We start from the raw sequence: 18,500 nt of genomic DNA on the forward strand, positions 1-18,500 counted from the left end.
ACCCCATAACCAAATAATAAAAGTTAAATAAAAAGCATAGGGAAAAAATACCAGAAATAACCAGTTCCCCAACAAAATACAGAAGCACATATGTATCAAAACCATAAAGGTTCCCTACAGTTCATTTCATGCTATCCCAAAGCTTGTAGAAAAAGTCAGATTTTTGGAAAGCCTCACAGACCCCAGGGTGAAGGATCTGTATTGCAGAAATCTCACTAGGTAGCATTATTTGAGGTAAAGGACAGGATGTAACTGATTTAGTTAATGCATTTCTGATTTTTTTCTCCCAAACTATTTGGCATTATCCTTTGTGGGAAATATGACATAGGAAATATGAGGTAAATGGCTCTGGCTTGTTTCATTGGACAATTGAACCAAAATTCTCTCCTGTGGGATTCAGATTCCTTTTAATGACATCATATCATTAAGGAACATCTTTTTTCAACTGGGGGAAAAAAGAAATGTCAGTGAAGAACAAAGTATTATTGGACACCTATTTTCTATGGAAATAGAATAATAGAATAAAATGGAATAATTAGAATAATGGAATAAAACAGAATAATTTCTTTACTATAAACTCTAGGATACCAAACCTGAAAATGAAGGATTTTACCTACAATAAGTATTGTATAAAGTATATTTCTCCAATTCATTTTCAAAGCACTCTTCAATCCTTCAAGTTGGTTAGAAAAATATTCTGTAAATACTATGAATCTTAAAAGTAGAGCTCATCAGGAAGTCTTAGTTCCAGAGATGTTTAATTCCTTTTGACAGACCTTGGCTTAATTTGACACAAGATTTTCACATCAAACTTGGCTAGATTAGAATTTCTGATGGAAACTAGAATCAATCATTTAATAGAACAGTTCATCATCTCAGTGGACAGACAGTTGGGTGGCATATATTTTTAATAATAATAATTTTTTAAAAATGAACAATTCACCATATATCTGTACATCTCAACAAGTGACCCAAGGCAGAGCATATGTATAATAATAATTAAAAACAATTAAGATGGTACAAAATAAATATATATGGCACCAAATAAAATTATTACTATGGGGGTTAATACATCCAGGAAACAGAACCCTAGACCTGGGCACACAATCATGTTTTTATCACATTTCAAAATGTTCTGATAATTTGAAGGGAAAATATTCCCAAGTGTAGGGACTACAGCAGAGTAGCCACATCTCTGATTTTTTGCATGATTTAGTCAACTTGACCACTTGACAATGATGAATACTGTACCACATATTTTTATTAATTAATTTGAAATTACATCCCCCAATTAATATTGTTTATTAATTGATGGACAGACATTGCCTGTTTCTCTCTGTAATGCGCATTGCCAACCTGGATCTATAAAAAAAAGGAAAGAGGGGAAACCTTTCTGTTGCTATGATTGCATTACGTGCCCCAAAGGATCGATATCTCACCACAAAGGTGAGCATTAGCATGTGCAACTATAACATAGAGTTATTTTCAAAAGAAACATTCATGGAAGATATACAGCTAGGTCAATCAACCCCTGCTGTGTTCATGTATCTAACCATGCTCTTCACTGCTTACCACTTCTGTATCAGATTTGTGCTTTATGATATATTTGTATTGTGTCAAGAAAATAAAAATAAAAATGAGGGCAGGAAGAGATATCTATCTTGCTGTTCTGTTCTAATGTCACTTAATATTTAGTTGTCTGCTCCCATGACCATTTACTGTAATATTTTCAATTTATTGCACTCTCTAAAAATGAATTCTTCAAAAAATGCTAGTGTGCCAATTTACTCCAACCATCTTTGAGATTTCAAATATCAAAGCAAACTTTATATCAATGCCTCCTTCAACTTCCTGCAGTGAATATAATAAAAATTGATTTAAAAATCTTTCTTTTGTAGACATGGCTGACTGTGTTAAATGCGCTGATGATTATTATGCTAATAAGTATCAGAATACCTGTATTCCCAAAATTATAAGCTTCTTGTCTTATGAAGAACCTTTGGGTATCAGTTTAGGCACCAGTGCTCTTTCATTTTCATTGGCAACAGTTATGATACTAGGAATATTTCTGAAGTACCACAATACTCCCATAGTGAAAGCCAACAACCGTGGCCTTACCTACGTACTACTTATTTCACTTGTGCTGTGCTTCCTTTGTGCATTTCTCTTCATTGGCCAACCGAAGAAGGCAACGTGCATTTTCCAGCAAATAGCTTTTGGCATCATCTTCACATTCGCTGTTTCTTGTGTGCTAGCAAAAACTATTACTGTGGTTCTCATTTTCATGGCAACCCAACCAGGATCCAGGCTCAAAAAATGTGTAGGGAACAGCCTGGCTTGCTCTATTGTTCTTTCTTGCTCTTTTCTTCAAGTAAGCATCTCTCTGGTATGGATGGCAACTTCTCCTCCTTTTCCAGATATGGACAAGAATTCAGTACCTGAAGTAATTGTTTTGAAGTGTAATGAATCATCACCAGTCATGTTTTATTGTATCTTGAGTTACATGGGTTTCCTGGCAATAGTCAGCTTCACCGTGGCTTTTTTTGCCCGCAAGTTGCCAAATAGTTTTAATGAAACCAAACTTATAACATTCAGCATGCTGGTATTTTGTAGTGTTTGGTTCACCTTTGTCCCCACTTACTTGAGTGCCCAAGGAAAATATATAGTAGCCGTGGAAATCTTCTGCATCTTATCTTCAAGTGCTGGATTACTGGGTTGTCTCTTTTTCCCCAAATGCTACATTATTTTGTTGCGACCTGACCTAAACAGGAAACAGATCTTAAGAAGAAAGCAATAGATTTTTTGTTTAAAAGCATATAGCATAGTAAATGAGTTCAAAATAAGTAATACTTTAAGAGTGGATTGCTGTGATGTGAAAAAATAATAAATAAATGCAGATTTATAGAGATGGCCTAACAAAATGAACAAATTAAAAAAAAAATAAACATGCCTCTTTAGCTGCCCAATATTTTGGTATTAATTGATTCCTTATTTATGTATTTTTATTTGTTTGCAATAACCCTTACTTGCATTTATTATTTTTAACAAATAACTCAAGGTGGTAGAACATACCCAACACACCTCTTCCTCCTGTTTTCCTCATAATAACAACCCTATGAGGTGAGATGGGTTGAATGAGAATGAACTAGGTTTCATGGCTAAGGCAGGACTTGAACTTACAATCTTTTACTTCCTATCCTGGTGTCTTAACCACTAGACCAAACTGACTTGTATAGTTATAGTAAAAATGTAAAAATAGGAGATGAAGGATGAATTAGCTGCCTGTTTACATGTGCTCAGAAGAAAAGAATACAGTTATAAGTAATGGGGAAGCAGCAAGATTTACAAAATATATACTTCCAAGATGCTATATTCTGGTTCCTGCTTTGCTTATTCCAGGTAATACTTCTACCTGAATACTCAGATAATAACAAAAGAGGCCCCCATCTCTATTCCCATCCTACTAATCCCTTATTAAATACTAGATTAACTAAACATGCAGGTCAAATAATAAAAAAAACTATCAAAGATGGATTCCACGATTATTGGAGCATTGTCAATTTTGACAGAAAGTAATCTTCTGACTTTCAGTTGATATCTTTTAATTTCCATTTAAACCTTATGGTCAAGAGATACTATTTTTCCCCTTGGGCTTTTACTATGCTGATCTGTGAAGAAACCTACTGGAATGAAGTAAAAGTCATCTTGGCTGCTGCCTTGGTGTCCATCTCTTCATTTAGCCTAATTTTGGAATTCTACATTGTAAGGACAAATTTAACATGAATTCAGTCAAGAAAATTAAGGCCTTTTCCACCAGTTTCTCTCACATCATTGTAGGAACAGTGTCTGTTCAAAAATTTAGCAAAAAATTAAAAGTACCCTAAAGAGAAATAAAATAAAGGTCTATATAGACAACATATAGGTAATTTAAAATTCATTTACAGTTCCCAGGATTTTACTCAATATCATTATTTATAAAAATTTAATACCCACTCTAGAACTTATACACAAAGCTGGTAATGAAATAAGGATAAAAAATTGATTTATATTGTAGGCACAATTAGCTCTAATAATCAGTTTACACCAAGTTTAATGATGTTACACGCTCTATATATCCCAAGAATTCTCCACATTTATTTTGCAGCAAACTAATAGCAATGTTTTTCTCATAATTTTGTTTATTATTATTATTATTATTATTATTATTATTATTATTATTATTATTATTATTATTATTATTATTATTATTATTATTATTATTATTATTATTATTATTATTATTATTATTATATTGTTTTCAAATACAAAAAAAATGATGAGTTTTCTGATTTTCCTGTAAATAGTAGATTAGTATAGTTTCTTTTGAAGTAATAAGGGTATTACTTAAAAAAACTGTATTAAGTGTCCAGTTTCGGTCACAATGATGTAAGAAAAATGTTGAAACTCTAGAAAGACTGCAGAGAAGAGCAGTAAATATGATTAGTGGATTGGAGGCCAAAATATTTTTTTTCAGCTTTATTTATTTATTTTTATTTGTCAATTTCTTACAAAATAATAAGCATAAATAAAAACATAGTTATGAAAAAACAAAAGAAACAATAGGACAGGGATGGTAGGCACATTAATGCGCTTATGCATGCCCCCTACAGACCTCTTAGGAAAGGGGTGAGGTCAATAGTAGACAGTCTAAGGTTAAAGTTTTTGGGGTTTGGGGAAGATACCACAGAGTCAGGTAGAGTATTCCAGACATTGACCACTCTGTTGCTGAAGTCATATTTCCTGCAATCAAGTTTGTTGCGATTAACCTTGAGTTTATATCTATTGTTTGCTCTTGTGTTGTTATGGTTGAAGCTGAAGTATTCATTGACAGGTAGGACATTGCAATGCATGATTTTATATACTATACTTAGATCGGACTGAAGGAGGCATAGTTCTAGATTTTCTAGGTCTAGAATTTCAAGTCTGGTGGCATAAGGTATTCTGCAACGAGTAGAGGAGTGGAGAACTCTTCTTGTGAAATATTTCTGGACTTTCTCAACTGTGTTAATATCAGATACGTAATGTGGGTTCCAGGCTGATGAGCTGTAGTCGAGTATTGATCTAGCAAATGTTTTGTACGCTCTAGTTATTAGAAAAAGCTACGTAAGATTAGGTTAACAACTCTTAATGCCTTTTTGGCTATGTAGTTACAGTCGGCTCTTACACTTAGGTCATTAGAAATGAGTACTCCAAGATCTTTGACAGAGTTTGGATCATCAACAAGGTGTTGACTATTCAGCCTGTATTTTATTTTCTGATTTTTTTTGCCAATATGTAGGACAGAGCATATATTTGTTGAGATTTGAAGTTGCCATTTGTTTGACCATTCTGATACATAATCAAGGACTTTTTGAAAGGTAGTAGTATTCTCTGTAGTGTTGAATAGCTTTACATCATCAGCGAAGAGAACGCAGTTACTCTTGATATGATCACAGAGGTCATTTATGTAGAGTATGAAAAGAGTTGGTCTTAGAACACTGCCTTGGGAGACACCACTGTTGACAGGTAAATAATTTGATAGGACACTCCCAATTTTGACTATTTGTTGTCTGTTTGACAGGAATGCTTCTATCCATTAATACAGGTGTCCAGAGATACCGTAAGATTTTAGTTTTAGGAGTAGTTTGTCGTGTACCACTGAATCAAAGGCTTTACAGAAGTCTATGTAGATTGTGTCTATTGCTTTGCCCTGATCAAGTTGTGTAGTCCATATGTTTTTGCAGTGTAAAAGTTGTAGATTACATGATTACATGAAGAGAGAACCAACCACCATTTTTTTCACAGGAACTAATCACCAACAAAAAAATCCAGGCTTATTGTATCTCAGATCTGTTTCAAAATATTAGTGTCAGAATTCTCTTCAGAATAAAGGAGATATATTAAAATTACATCTTTTATTAGTAGCATAGTTTCATAATTATGTAGATTATCACCACAGATTGTGCTGAAGTTATCTCTTATAGAGTAGAGTAAAGTAGAGTAGAGTAGAGTAGAGTAGAGTAGAGTAGAGTAGAGTAGAGTAGAGTAGAGTAGAGTAGAAGAGAAGAGAAGAGAAGAGAGGAGAAGAGAGGAGAAGAGAAGAGAAGAGAAGAGAATTCTTCATTGGCAAAGTGTAATTAGACACACAAGGAATTTGTCTTTGGTGCATATGCTTTCTGTATACATAAAAAGAAAAACCAATTGCCCCTGGTTTGCCCTGCCCACACCCATGTTGGCAATACTGGTGGTGGGTGGACTGATGCGTGTGGGGAGGGTGGTGGGTGGACTGATGCGTGTGGGGAGGGAGAGTACAGCACATGGGAGATAATTAGAGAGAGAGAGAAAGTGAGAAAAAGAGAGAGATGATAGAGAGAGGGATGCAGAGAGAGGAGAGAGAGAAGAAAGAGAAAGATGAGATGAGAAATGAGAGAGAGGCCAAGTGATGTCAACTTGGCCATGCCCATCCACCCAGTCACATGCCCACCAAGCCATGCCCACCAAGCCAAGCCCACAGAGCTGGTAGGGAAAAATAAATTTCTCTCCTGGTACTGAAGGGAAGTTCTTTGACACACCCTCATTGGGTGTGTCATAATACTGATGAGATGCCAGTCTCTTCAGTTAAAAGGCAGAAGAGCATTTTTTCCCTACTCCAGGGAGAAATCCTTTGGAAATCTCTCCCCATGTGTATGTTCAGTGAGCTATTGTCATGCCCCTGTTGGAGTCTGAATCTGTGGGGGGAAATGAGCTGGAATATGAGCTGACAGAGATCGAGGGGTCGACTCCATTGGCTTTGGAGGAAACTGGGGAAAGGCAGAGCCAGTCCAGGCAGAGCTTTTCAGAATTAAAAAAGCTTGTAGACAGGGAGGAGCAGAGAGACAGAGCCCAGGTGATGAGCAAGGACCACATCCTCCTGATCCTAGAGCACAAAGAGAAGAGAGAAGGCAAGAATATGCTGTCAGCATTCCAGGGAAAATCCATTCCTGTCAGTAACTCCAAGACAAACATAATCTCACAGTACTTTTATTAGAATAGCACCTGGCACATTCTGTGGAATTTATTTTTTATTTTTTATTTATTTGATTTGCCAATTGTTTACAAGATAATAAGTATAAGTGTATACATAGTTGTGAATACATGAAATGGGTACATATAAGAAAAATAAAAGAAGAATAAGAGAAACAATAGGACAGGGACGGTAGGCACGTTGGTGCGCTTATGCATGCCCCCTATTCCAAAACTAAAAACTAAAAGTTTTCCCAGCTTCCCCAAAAGGTCCCAACCTACAAACCATCCCCGTTTCCTACATCATCACATGAACCAATCCCAAAGTATGTTCCAATTCTTTCTGCGCCACACTTTAACCTTGAACCATCATAATAATTATATTTTGTCTACTAAGAGCTACTCAATTAACATCACTCCCCTCCTACTTTCTCCAGCTATGTGGCAGCGATGAATCATGATTCCATAGCTGACACATGCAGACTGAGCTGGCTACGAAGGAAGAGAGTGCCCCTCTCCCCCTTCACAAGGCACCCCTGAGTACTAAAATGTAAGGAGATGCTGGTGGGAGGGGCATTTGTTGGGAACAAGCATTGAATCTGTGGAGACTTGTGTGCACTTGCTGACACTGGAGTTTACTGTGCTTTGGGGCTTGTGGGGCTTTGCCCTGTTTGCCTGCTTCACTTCTTGCCCTGGTTACTGCTTTGCTCACCTTGCTTACTGGACTACTCGCAGCCAGAGGCTGTTGAAGGTGTGTTAGAGAGTTTTGCTCCAGGACTTGTAGTAAATGTGGGGACATTTGGGGGCAAAGTTGAACCAATAAACTGGAGTTAGACCTGTTCTCTGGCTGTGTTGCTTTTGTGCCATGCCCCAGGTCATCATAGCCATGTTCAGTGATGTGGTTCAAATATTTTAACAACAAATATTTCAACTAATGACCAGCCAACTGGGTGGTCATGTGACTGGGTGGGTGTGACCAACTCGATGTCACTCACATCAAGGTGTGCTTCATCTCACCTGAATTCTCCTTGCCATGCCTTGCCATGCATTGCCCCTCTCCTCCTTGTCATGCCCAGCTGGTCACCTCACTGGAACGAGTAGTTTTCAAATAAAAAGAATGCTCACTTTGTGCAAATAAATAACAAACATCTTGACTTAGTTTTGATGCATCTTGCAAAGTATTACTGCTCATTCTAGTCTCCTTTCCTACTAACAGGTCTATCTCAGATCATAGTTTGCTACAACCGGTCTTCAGGGGTGGTATTCCACTGGTATAACAACCCAGTTTGGTGATTGCGTCAAATGAAACATTTTGAATCAGCCAAAAGTTAATGTCTATGTTACTAAAGCAATAGATTCTCTATTGGTTTTAGACTCCTTATAAATGCATAGTTTTCAGTGGAGTCTAATTATTGGCCAGTATCATTGTCATTGGGGGATGTGACAGTCTTCTCACTAAACTACTGTACTACTACTAAACTTTTTTTTAAAAAAAATACATTTCTTCTTATACTTGATCTAAATTAAAGCCCAAAAGATTACTAATCTTTTTAGAGCTGTTACTGTAGGTAATTGCATTTAGCCTCAGTGCCATTGCTCAGGGCCAGAAAAAGAAAAGCAATTTTTCTCTCCAGAAATTCTGCCAACTCTAATTTAACTACTGAACTCATAAAGAAGTGATTTCATTAAAATGTATCTGCTTATAAATATTATGTTCATGTTTTATAATTCAGGATTTCTTTAGCAACTCCACAAAATAAAAAGGTCTTCAACAACCCCAAAGAGATCTTTTTAAGGCTATGAGGTAAGATTTTAAGTTTCCATTTTCAGGGATCTTAATATAGAGTGAGCATTTGACCTCTCGTATTAAATATAAGGAGGAAATGTAGTGAAAGTAGGCTATATACATTTTATTTGTTCCACTTCTTTCACTCCATGAGGAAGTCCTTCTTTCCTTCAAAAGAGTATAACTAGATATACTCTAAACATATTTAAATCAATGGGCTGTCACTTCATTTGACAATGTATTAATGATTGCAAAAATAATGACAATAGAATAGAATGGAATGGAATGGGATGGGATGGAATGGGATGGGATGGAATGGGACGGAATAGAACAGAGATGTTTATTTGGCTAAGTGTGATTAGATATACAAATATATGCATATTTATTTCCACCGTAGAAGATATATATAGAAGATGTATCAGTAAAAGATGTATGTGTAATGAACTGCAGGGAAAGCAATATATATGAAATGTATATACATGTGCATATAATTTATATTTTTCCAAATAATTGCTTTCTAAATCAATATATATTACTAACAAATGCAAATCTTACAAGAAAAGGGGAAAATCCAAGTCTTCAATGTTGTAATTAATTTATTAAATAATTAAATGACATTAATTGAATTATAATTAATATAATTTTATTAAATTTAGTTAATTTGTTAAAACATTCTGACATATCTCTTTCTACGTTTTGCAGATGCTGTCCTCTACAGAACTTCAGAATCAAAGCATAACTACATTTCTTATTTTGGGATTCCCTAACACGAGAAAAGTAGAAATTACTCTCTTTTTTGTCTTTCTCACTATGTACCTCCTTACTGTGACTGGTAATATCATCATCATCATCATCATCATCATCATCATCATCATCATAACTGTTAATACAGATAACCATCTTCAAACCCCCCATGTACTTCTTTTTGGGAAATTTATCCTTATTGGATGTAGGGTATACTTCTTCAATTGTCCCTAAACTGCTTTCCATCCTTTTGATGAATGTGCACTTAATTTCCTTAGTTGGCTGTCTTTTGCAATCCTACTTTTTCTTTTTCTTTGGGTCAGCTGAATGTTTCCTCCTTGAGGTGATGACCTATGACTGATATATAGCCATATGCTACCCACTCAGATATCCAATAATCATGAATAGAAGAATATGTGTTATTTTTGTGATTGTTTGCTGGATAAGTGGTTGTGTGGTTCCTTTCATAGCTGCTATTATGGTAATAAATTTACCATTTTGTGGAGCAAACATAATCAATCATTTCTTTTGTGATATTCCACCATTATTAAAACTTGCTTGTTTAATGGCCTTGTTCCTGGTACCTGCTTTCAGCCTATGTGAGACCTGGCATGTACTGGAACTATTGAGGTTGCTCACGTGAGGCTTGGCACACAATGGAATTGGCCCATTACAGCATCTCCTCTGTTTTAGTTTTATATGGAGGAAATTCTTCTGGATCTTCATCATTACCCATGCAAAAACTTGTGCGAACGCACACATCAGGGTCTTCTGAGGGTATGACTTTGTACAGAGGTTCTTTTTCCCAGAGGGCATTAACCTGTGCAATGGCGCGCTTTTCAGCTAATAAAGACAGACTATTGGAGATGGTACGAACAAATATTGGTAACACACATGGAAGAATAACGCATCCTGCAGCAATCATACCTATGAGAGCTACTATGGCTTGTAATCCTGGTAGTTTAGGGAACCAAGAACTAAAAATATTCTTAAAATCAATACCTTGCCATACTTGATTAGGATTGTAGGTTAATTGTCGCATCTCAGTTGTTAATTGTGCTACTACTTTGCCAACTTTGTCAATTTGAAGACAACAGTTCGTAAGATTGAACCTACCACATACCCCTCCTTCTTTGGCTAGTATGTAGTCTAAAGCTAAACGATTTTGGTAGACAGCTGTGCGTAATTTGTCCGTAGCAGTCGCTAGAGTGTTCAGAGCCTTGTCTATACGTTGACCTGCTAAATCTAAAACAGCTTGTAAACGAATAATTCTATTAATCATGTATATGGGGGTTCTGTACCCCCAGGACCCGTCTTGGGCCCAACTAGCAATGTTGTAGGTGCAGACTATTCTTTCTGAGGTCCAGGTGTCCCCTTCATATTCTGATTGACAGGGGAAACCTGCAAAGGCATTATCGGTGTTTCTTTTCCTGCGGGATAATGTATCATACACAGGGATGCCCAGTTCTTGCTTAATGGAGATCGGTAGGAGGAAAAAGGAAGGTCTTATCCACCCCAATACACATGACCCTTGCCAATCTGCTGGAAGGGACGGATAGGCTAGGTTACCACAAATCAATACATGTTATTTGGACCTGTCCAAATTTGGGAGGATGTTGTGTCATAGAGATAAGGTAGGAGGGAGGTGTTGAATTTGGCAGGTGTGGTGGTAGCATTGTCAGGTGCTGTCCAAGTCTGGTAGGAGTTATCCCATGTACCTAAGCAAAGGAGGTGTCCTATTGGAGTGGACCCATTTCGGGAAAAACAGTTTCTACCAATTAAGTTAGTGGTAATTGTCCAGATAAGTGGATCGGAAGCTATTCTAGCTGTTATGTTTCCTACAGAAGACATATTATTAAACAGAGATGGCGAGGCTTCTAAGGCTTGCCACAGCCATTGTTCTCCTGTGGTGGTTCCCCACAGACAAAACAATTGGTTACTGCAAGTTGTTTTGCAATTTTTCTGCCATATCCATGAACAAGTTTTTTGCAATAATGCTGGTATCAGGGGCTTTTTCTAATTTCCTTAAATTATTATATACTGACCAGCCTAATGATGTTTTCTTGCCTTCATAAATTATTTCAGTTTTTATGGTAATGTAAGTATTTGGGTCTATTCCTGTGCCATCAATCCCTATACCATAAGTTTCCAAGGCAGGGTGTTGCCTGGAGATAGTGATTTCTACCTTATTGTCTGTGGTAAACCCTGATATTCGTTTGAAATGTGACAGATGATTGCAACCTGAGTACCCTCCCCCGGTATAATCACAGACACAAGACCAACCCGAGCACTCAACGGAACCTCCACAAGGGGTCCAGTGGTTGGGGTTCCCCATGGCCCAGTTAATGGGCGCGTATGACACAAGTATTTATGATTGTGGGCGACGTTGATTTCCAGTCATCCGACCCGCATGAATGTCCCCCTGGTTTAGAACAAGCAACACAAACATCAAAGATTAAAACAATTGGGTTAGTACCGTCCTTGAGCACGGTGGTGTGGTTTAGGTAATAAAGTTTTCCTTTCCCCTCAGGATCGGATCTGCCAGAGGTTCTTGGAAGTCCCGCCCATAAGGTGACGTTGAGACGTACAGCTGTCTTGGGATCGTAGCAAATAGTTTTTGAGTTCCTTTTGCATAGATGGTACATGGTCCCATTGTTTTGGCAAGTTTTTCCAGTAGGAAGGCACTTCTGCGGTTGTTGGGTATGGTAGATGAGAGTTAGTTGAGTGGAGCCTGCCTGCGTGGTTTTGGTCAGGCAGGGGGTGCAACCATCTGATGCGCTGGCAGAGTTCTGCGATCTCTTAATCCGATGTAGAAAAGGGGTGGCCTGAGCATAAATGTCAGGCTGACTTGCGAATTGTCTGTGATAATGACGAGGTGAACGGGGTCTAAGGACTGTCCAGGATTCATAAATGTTGCTTATGGAATCATAGAGGCGTCGACCGAAGCAATAATAGGTGGTGGCAGTGGGGCAAGTATGAGGAGTGTAGTTCGAGGGGATGTTCAAAAGTGTTGATCTGGAAGGAAGCATTGCTGGAGATGTGGGGCCATGGCTTAGGGAGCGTTGACCATCTGAGGTAGGGGGGAAAGATGTCCCCAGATGTGGTGCAGGTCAGCAGGAGGGGAGTGCCTGGCGTGAAGTACGTCACTTGAAACGGAATGGAGACCTTGGAGGCATGTGCGGCAAGAAGGAGGAAGAGGGTCGGCAAGGCAACGGGACGAATCATGTTGATATGTCTGCAGGTGGTGACTTTTCTACCTTGGGGTGGTATGGTCTGATGTGCCATCCAGGAACCCACAGGACACGATCTGGAAGCTGGATGGCTGCGTAGCCACGACCCCAGGTGAGGAGGGCAGCAGGACCCTTCCAAGTAGGGTCTGGCAGTTGGCGGTAGTATACCTGTGGTTTGGGAGAATCAGGGGAGGGGGGGAGGAAAAATGACGCTCCGCTGCTGTCATAGCAGGGGTGCCAGAGAGGTTGAGGAAGTTGAGTGTATAAAGACAGAGATTAAGAGTGTTTTGCATCGCCGGGAGGCTAGGGGTTCTTTTCCCTTTGATCAAATGTCGTTCTAATGCTGTTTTTAGCGTTAAGTTAGCTCTCTCTACCAGGGCTTGTCCCTGGCTGTTATAAGGAATCCCAAATTTGTGGGTAATTTGCCACTTAGCGCAAAATTCTGACATAGCTGTGCTACTGTATGCAGGACCATTATCTGTTTTTATTTCATTTGGGCATCCCAACGATGCAAAAGTGCGAATGCAATGATTGATGACATGTTTGGAGGCTTCTCCTCTTTGCGGAGTCGCCATTATAAACCCTGAATAAGTATCAATTGTAACATGCAGATACTTCCAGGGGGCAAATGAAGGAAACTGAGTAATGTCCATCTGCCATATTTCACAGGCTTTCAACCCGCAAGGGATTTACCCCTAAGGGAATGGAATGGGCTTGTTGACTACAGGTGGGGCACTGCTGTCTAATGGCTGAGGCTTCGGCCATAGTGAGGTTGAAATGTTTCATGAGAGCTTTGGTGTTTTGATGGAAATAAGAATGGCTCTCCCAAGGAGTCAATGTGTGTGATGTCATGATGCCTGCAGCCGCTTGATCAGCCATATTATTGCCTTCCTGGAGGATTCCTGGGAAGGGTTGGTGGCTACAAATGTGTGCTACAAAGAAAGGGTGTTGACGCTTGTTGCGTTGAGCGACCGGTCTGTTGCTTAGATCTTCAGGTTGATTGCTGAATTCCTCTCAGAAAGGGACCCTCGCAAGGGTGAGATACAGAGAAGCCCTCGCAAGGGCGAAGTTTGGCAAAAGCAGGACCCTATCCAGGGTGAGTTTGAGCAGCGTAACCCTAGCCAGGGTGATTGAGGGACTCTCGCAAGAGTGATTGCAAAGCTAAAAGAAAAAAGAACACAAGACGAAGATTTCTTTAGGTGAGACAGCGCATTGCCTTGGGCAGATGAAATTGTCCCATTTGAGCCTGAGACAGATGGGATTTTCAGGCTGGTAGCTTGCTCTACGCTGTGCTCTTTTATTGTGCTGATTCAAAGAGGGGGGTGAGGGGGGTTTACAGAAAGACAAAGAAGGTTACAAACTTTATCTTTTGAAAACAGGCTTCCGTGATACAAGTAACGAACTTATTGATTAATAGTTTTCCGGTAAACATGTCTTTACAGAATACACATCTTATCTGACAGACTTTTGTGAAATTGAATATACATCCTTTCACAGGCTTTTGTGAAATATGTCTTTACTTTATCTGACACAGACCTCTGTGTTAATCTTATCAATTTAGCTTCTTCCTGTCAGTTATTTTCCTGTCAGTTTAGTGAACTTTGCTCTGAGAGGTATACGTGCTAAGCAGGATTTCTCTTATGGAAAAATACTGAGACAGAATAGCCACAATTCCTCCTTTTCTTTATTTTTTGTGCTCATGATTCTAGGTAGAGTCCTTTCTCCTCCCGAGTAGTCCCATAAGGTGGCAACAAACCCTTCGGTTTGTTGGTGCCTTGCAGATCTAACTCATACGAGGAAAAGTCCTCATCCCCCAAATCATGACTTGGCAGAGTTAACAAAACTTCTTTTGGAGTAAAGGAGTTATTAGTGTCTATTTCTTCCTCTGACTCTTGGTCAGAGTACCATTCCAGCAAAGGTTTTTTGACAAGGTCTTTTGATTCAATTACAGATGTGAGAAAGCTAACTTTATTGTCAAGTGTTTTCAAACTATCAGTTTTAGATGAATCATTAAGTGTAGTTGCTAGCAATGTGTAAGAAGAATTGACCAACTGTACTAATGGATTCACCTGAATATTGGGTTTTTGTAGAAAGATTGATTTCAAATTAGGATTGGGACCAACATCATAATTCGACATAGATATAGAAAGACGAATTGTAAAAATATTCCCTTCATCTCCTTGACCATCCCACTGACGTCCTCCCCAAGTGAACCCAACCATCCCTTGTTTTCTTGCAAGTGTCTTTCCTTTTGCAGTAAAAGTGATTCTGAGTGGATTTATTCTCTGTCCACAACAAGGCCATTGAGAGCAGGGAAGATGTGCTTGAGCACGAGTAATATAAATATAGTTAGTGGTGGTGTTTAAAATTTTTCCTTGAAAATCAAGGATAGTCCAGGTATAAGTTTGAGGTTGATGTTCATTTGTAGAAGATGATTGCATGCTTCGAGGAATGCGATGATAGTCAAATCTTGGAACAGCATGAGATGCAGACTGCTTAGAGATGGAGTTGTCAGCGATGAAGGCAGGATACCCAAGATAGCGAGCTCGAATGGGAGCTGTAGTCTTGCGATGGATGTCATCAGGGATGAGGTAGCGTCTTTGCACGACAGGTGGTTTGTAGCGATCAGGAACCCAGGAAGATGAATGATGCAATATGCATTTGGTGACATCACAGGGTGGAAAGCAGCAACGAAGATGCCAGCGTAGTTTATCTCCAGGAAAAGTTTTCTCAGAATTAGCTTGAGATGGCAATGTAAGTAAAACCGAAGATAGTGGAGTAGATGCCACTGAAGAAGTTGAAAGCAATAGAACAGTGTGATTGAAATAAGTGTGATTGTGAAAAAATCCTAAGCAAGAATAAGAACCTATAGTAAGTTGAGTAACATGTATAGTTAAAAATATTAAACAAGGAGAATAGTAATAGTAAATAGTTATGTCAGAAGTAGGAGAAAGAAAACTACCATTGTGTTGGAAAACATAATTACATGCAGAAAGAAGATTATCTTTAAAAAATAAAGGTAACAGTGTCAGTAAGGAAAGCAAAAATAGCATCAGGAGATGCCTTAAATTGAGAAAAGACAGGAAGTATTGATATCAGAAGAAAGATTAGAGTTAGAGTCAGGTTTGCCATGGTAAGGTCTGACACAGCGAGCAGGAACCCAAAGCACTCGATCAGGAAGTTGGACAGCTGCGTAACCTTTTCCCCAGGTGATGAGCTGTGCAGGACCTTTCCACGCAGGATCTGGAAGCTGTCTGAAATAAACAAGAGGACGGAAGAGGGAACTACTGGCTTAGTGAAGTGGCGAGAAGCCGCTGTGGAGGGAGGAGAGCCAGTAAGATTGAGAAAGTTAAGGGTGTACAGACAAACATTTAAGATATTTTGCAACGTTGGGAGGTTTGGGGGGCCTGAGCCTTTTTTCCCCAGATGCCTTAAATTGAGAAAGTAAATCACGTCCCCATAGATTGCAATGTAGAGGAAGGATATAGGGTTTAAGATAAGCAGTTAAAGTAGAATGCTCAGTAGAAGCAGAGAGCCAATGAGAGCTGACCTTAGCAGCTTGAGCTCCACCTACACCCTGCACTGAAGAAGCTTCTGTGAGAGACCAAGAAGAGGGCCATTCAGAAGAACGAATAACAGAAACATCTGCACCGGTGTCAATCAGACCTTCAAAAATTCGACCATTGAGTGTAACAGAAAGAGTTGGTTTTGAAGCTTGAACAGGCTGCTGTAATGCAAACAAAGAAAGTGGTTCAAAAAGAGGCAAAATTATAAGTGTTGCCACTACTGTCCCCTTTTTAAAGTAAAGCAACGATCTCCTATTGCAGCCAATGCAAGATTATTAAGAGCAGAAGAATCATATAAGTAAGGAGCTGCAACCACACCCTCTATTGTAAGAGAAGAATTGGGAATAAGCAAGACAGGTGTGGAAGGAGGTAAAGGTTTGAGAAATGTTGTAGTTAAAGGAAGAGTAAAAACTGCACCAGGATCATCATACACAAGATCCTCTAACAGCACCACAGGAAATGTTGTGACAGGTAATTCAGCCTTTGTAGCGGGGCTAGCTGAAGACCCCTCAATTAGTTTCCGAAGGCTGAGAAGGAGAAGGATTAGAATGACATTGTGAAGCCCAATGATAGCCTTTCCTGCAGCGAGGACAGATAGTTTTTGGCTTAGATGAGGAAGATGGACCTCTGGTTTGGCCACGAAAGGCAGCTCCACCCCTGGCAAACGACATTGATTTTTAAAATGTCCTGGCTTTCCACAGTTAAAACAATTGCCATTGCGTGTTACAGCAAAAGCATCAGGAGAAAAAGTGGAAGCAGAATTAGGATTTGGTAATGAAGCAGTGATTGCAGTAGCAAGCATATCCATTTTATGAGTGGTTGTTCCTACAATTCTACAGAGTTGTAAAAACTCAGCCAAAGTCACTCCTGGCTTATTAGCAACTGGCTGTAGAATTTTTTGACAATCTTGATTTGCATTTGAAAAAGCCAATTTTATAAGTAATTCTTGTTTAGCAACAGAATTATCTATCTGTCTATCTAAGGCTGTTTGAAGCCGACTGATGAATGAAGCATAAGGCTCATCAGGACCTTGCATAATTTTTAAAAATGCTTGAGTGGACTGTGAATCTGAATCATCCACACGCTTTAAAGCATTCATAGCACACATATGAATAATAGCAAAACAACGAGGGGAGAATTTTGTTGTTGTACTAAAGTAGAAAATTGACCTTTCCCCATTAAATGATCTTCAGTTACTCCAGCAGGCAAACCCCTACGAATTTCAGCCTCAATACCTTTTTCATATTCAGATTGCCACACAACATATTGCGCTGGAGTCATAAGCATAGAGAAAAGCATTTTCCAATCATACAATAACATAACTGTATTAGCTGTAACCAAAGAATCAAGTATTCCCCTAGTAAAAGGAGAATGCAGTCCATAAGTTGTAACTGCATCTTTAATATTTTTCAAAACTTTAAATTCAATGTTAGTATGAACATTGCCTCCTGCTGCTCCAGGGATGATAGTCATAGGATAAGCAGAAGGATTTTCTGTTTCTAAAGAAAGAGGTGATGACAGAAGCTTAGTTATGATTCCTCCCACAGGTTTCATAGGAGAAAAATCAGGAAGAGAAGAATGAGAGGGAAGAAATGTCAGGATAAGGAGATAAGGAAGAATTTGTATCAAAATGATCTGCAAGAGGCTTGGAATTTTTTAAATTAGAAGAAGGGGAATCAGAGGAAACAGGAGAAAAATATTTTTCAGGAAGACTAGAAGATGGATAAACAATTGTTATAACAGCCATTATTGCTCTCCAAGAGATAAGTATATCCATGGGAGCTCTGGGAATTTCATGTAAATATTTTCCTAATTTTTCCCATTGAGAATGGCTAAGAGTTCCAGCAGATGGATAGGCTGGACAGTGCGCCTCTATATAAATTATAAATTTATTTAAAGATTTCTTCGAAATTGGGTACACAGTTGTACCATTAATTTTCTGAAAGGAATTAGCCTTCTTCACTAGACTATAAAGTTCGTCCCTGTGCCCTGACGAAACTTGAGAAAGTGAGGAGCCCATTACTTACGATTCGTACGAAACCTATGCCAGGTGCGTAGCAATGGGAGTGAAGGAGATGCACCTCTAGACAGAAGTCACACCTTGGAACCTGAAGATCGAAGAGATCCCGGACCAAGGAATCCCGGACCAAGGAA

The 18,500-nt window shown here is 38.8% G+C and overlaps 1 protein-coding gene across 1 annotated transcript; it reads left to right on the forward strand.

The window, feature by feature from the left end:
- The first annotated feature begins 1,385 nt into the window (after positions 1 to 1,385).
- On the forward strand, positions 1,386 to 2,797 carry LOC148129061 (vomeronasal type-2 receptor 26-like). The gene is made up of 2 exons (XM_087947701.1): positions 1,386 to 1,446; positions 1,899 to 2,797. Exon 2 carries the CDS (start codon positions 1,901 to 1,903, stop codon positions 2,795 to 2,797), a length of 897 nt encoding a protein of 298 aa, XP_087803827.1. The 5' UTR covers positions 1,386 to 1,446; positions 1,899 to 1,900.
- Positions 2,798 to 18,500: the final 15,703 nt, after the last annotated feature.

Source organism: Notechis scutatus, chromosome Z, assembly GCF_049901735.1.
Source record: "Notechis scutatus isolate UNSWTSFEM ecotype Mainland chromosome Z, rNotScu1.2, whole genome shotgun sequence".
Lineage (NCBI taxonomy): Eukaryota > Metazoa > Chordata > Lepidosauria > Squamata > Elapidae > Notechis > Notechis scutatus.

What these genes read in the sequence shown, in the direction of transcription:
- LOC148129061 (XM_087947701.1), top strand. Translation starts at nt 1,901, where the DNA reads ATGGCTGACTGTGTTAAATGCGCTGATGATTATTATGCTAATAAGTAT.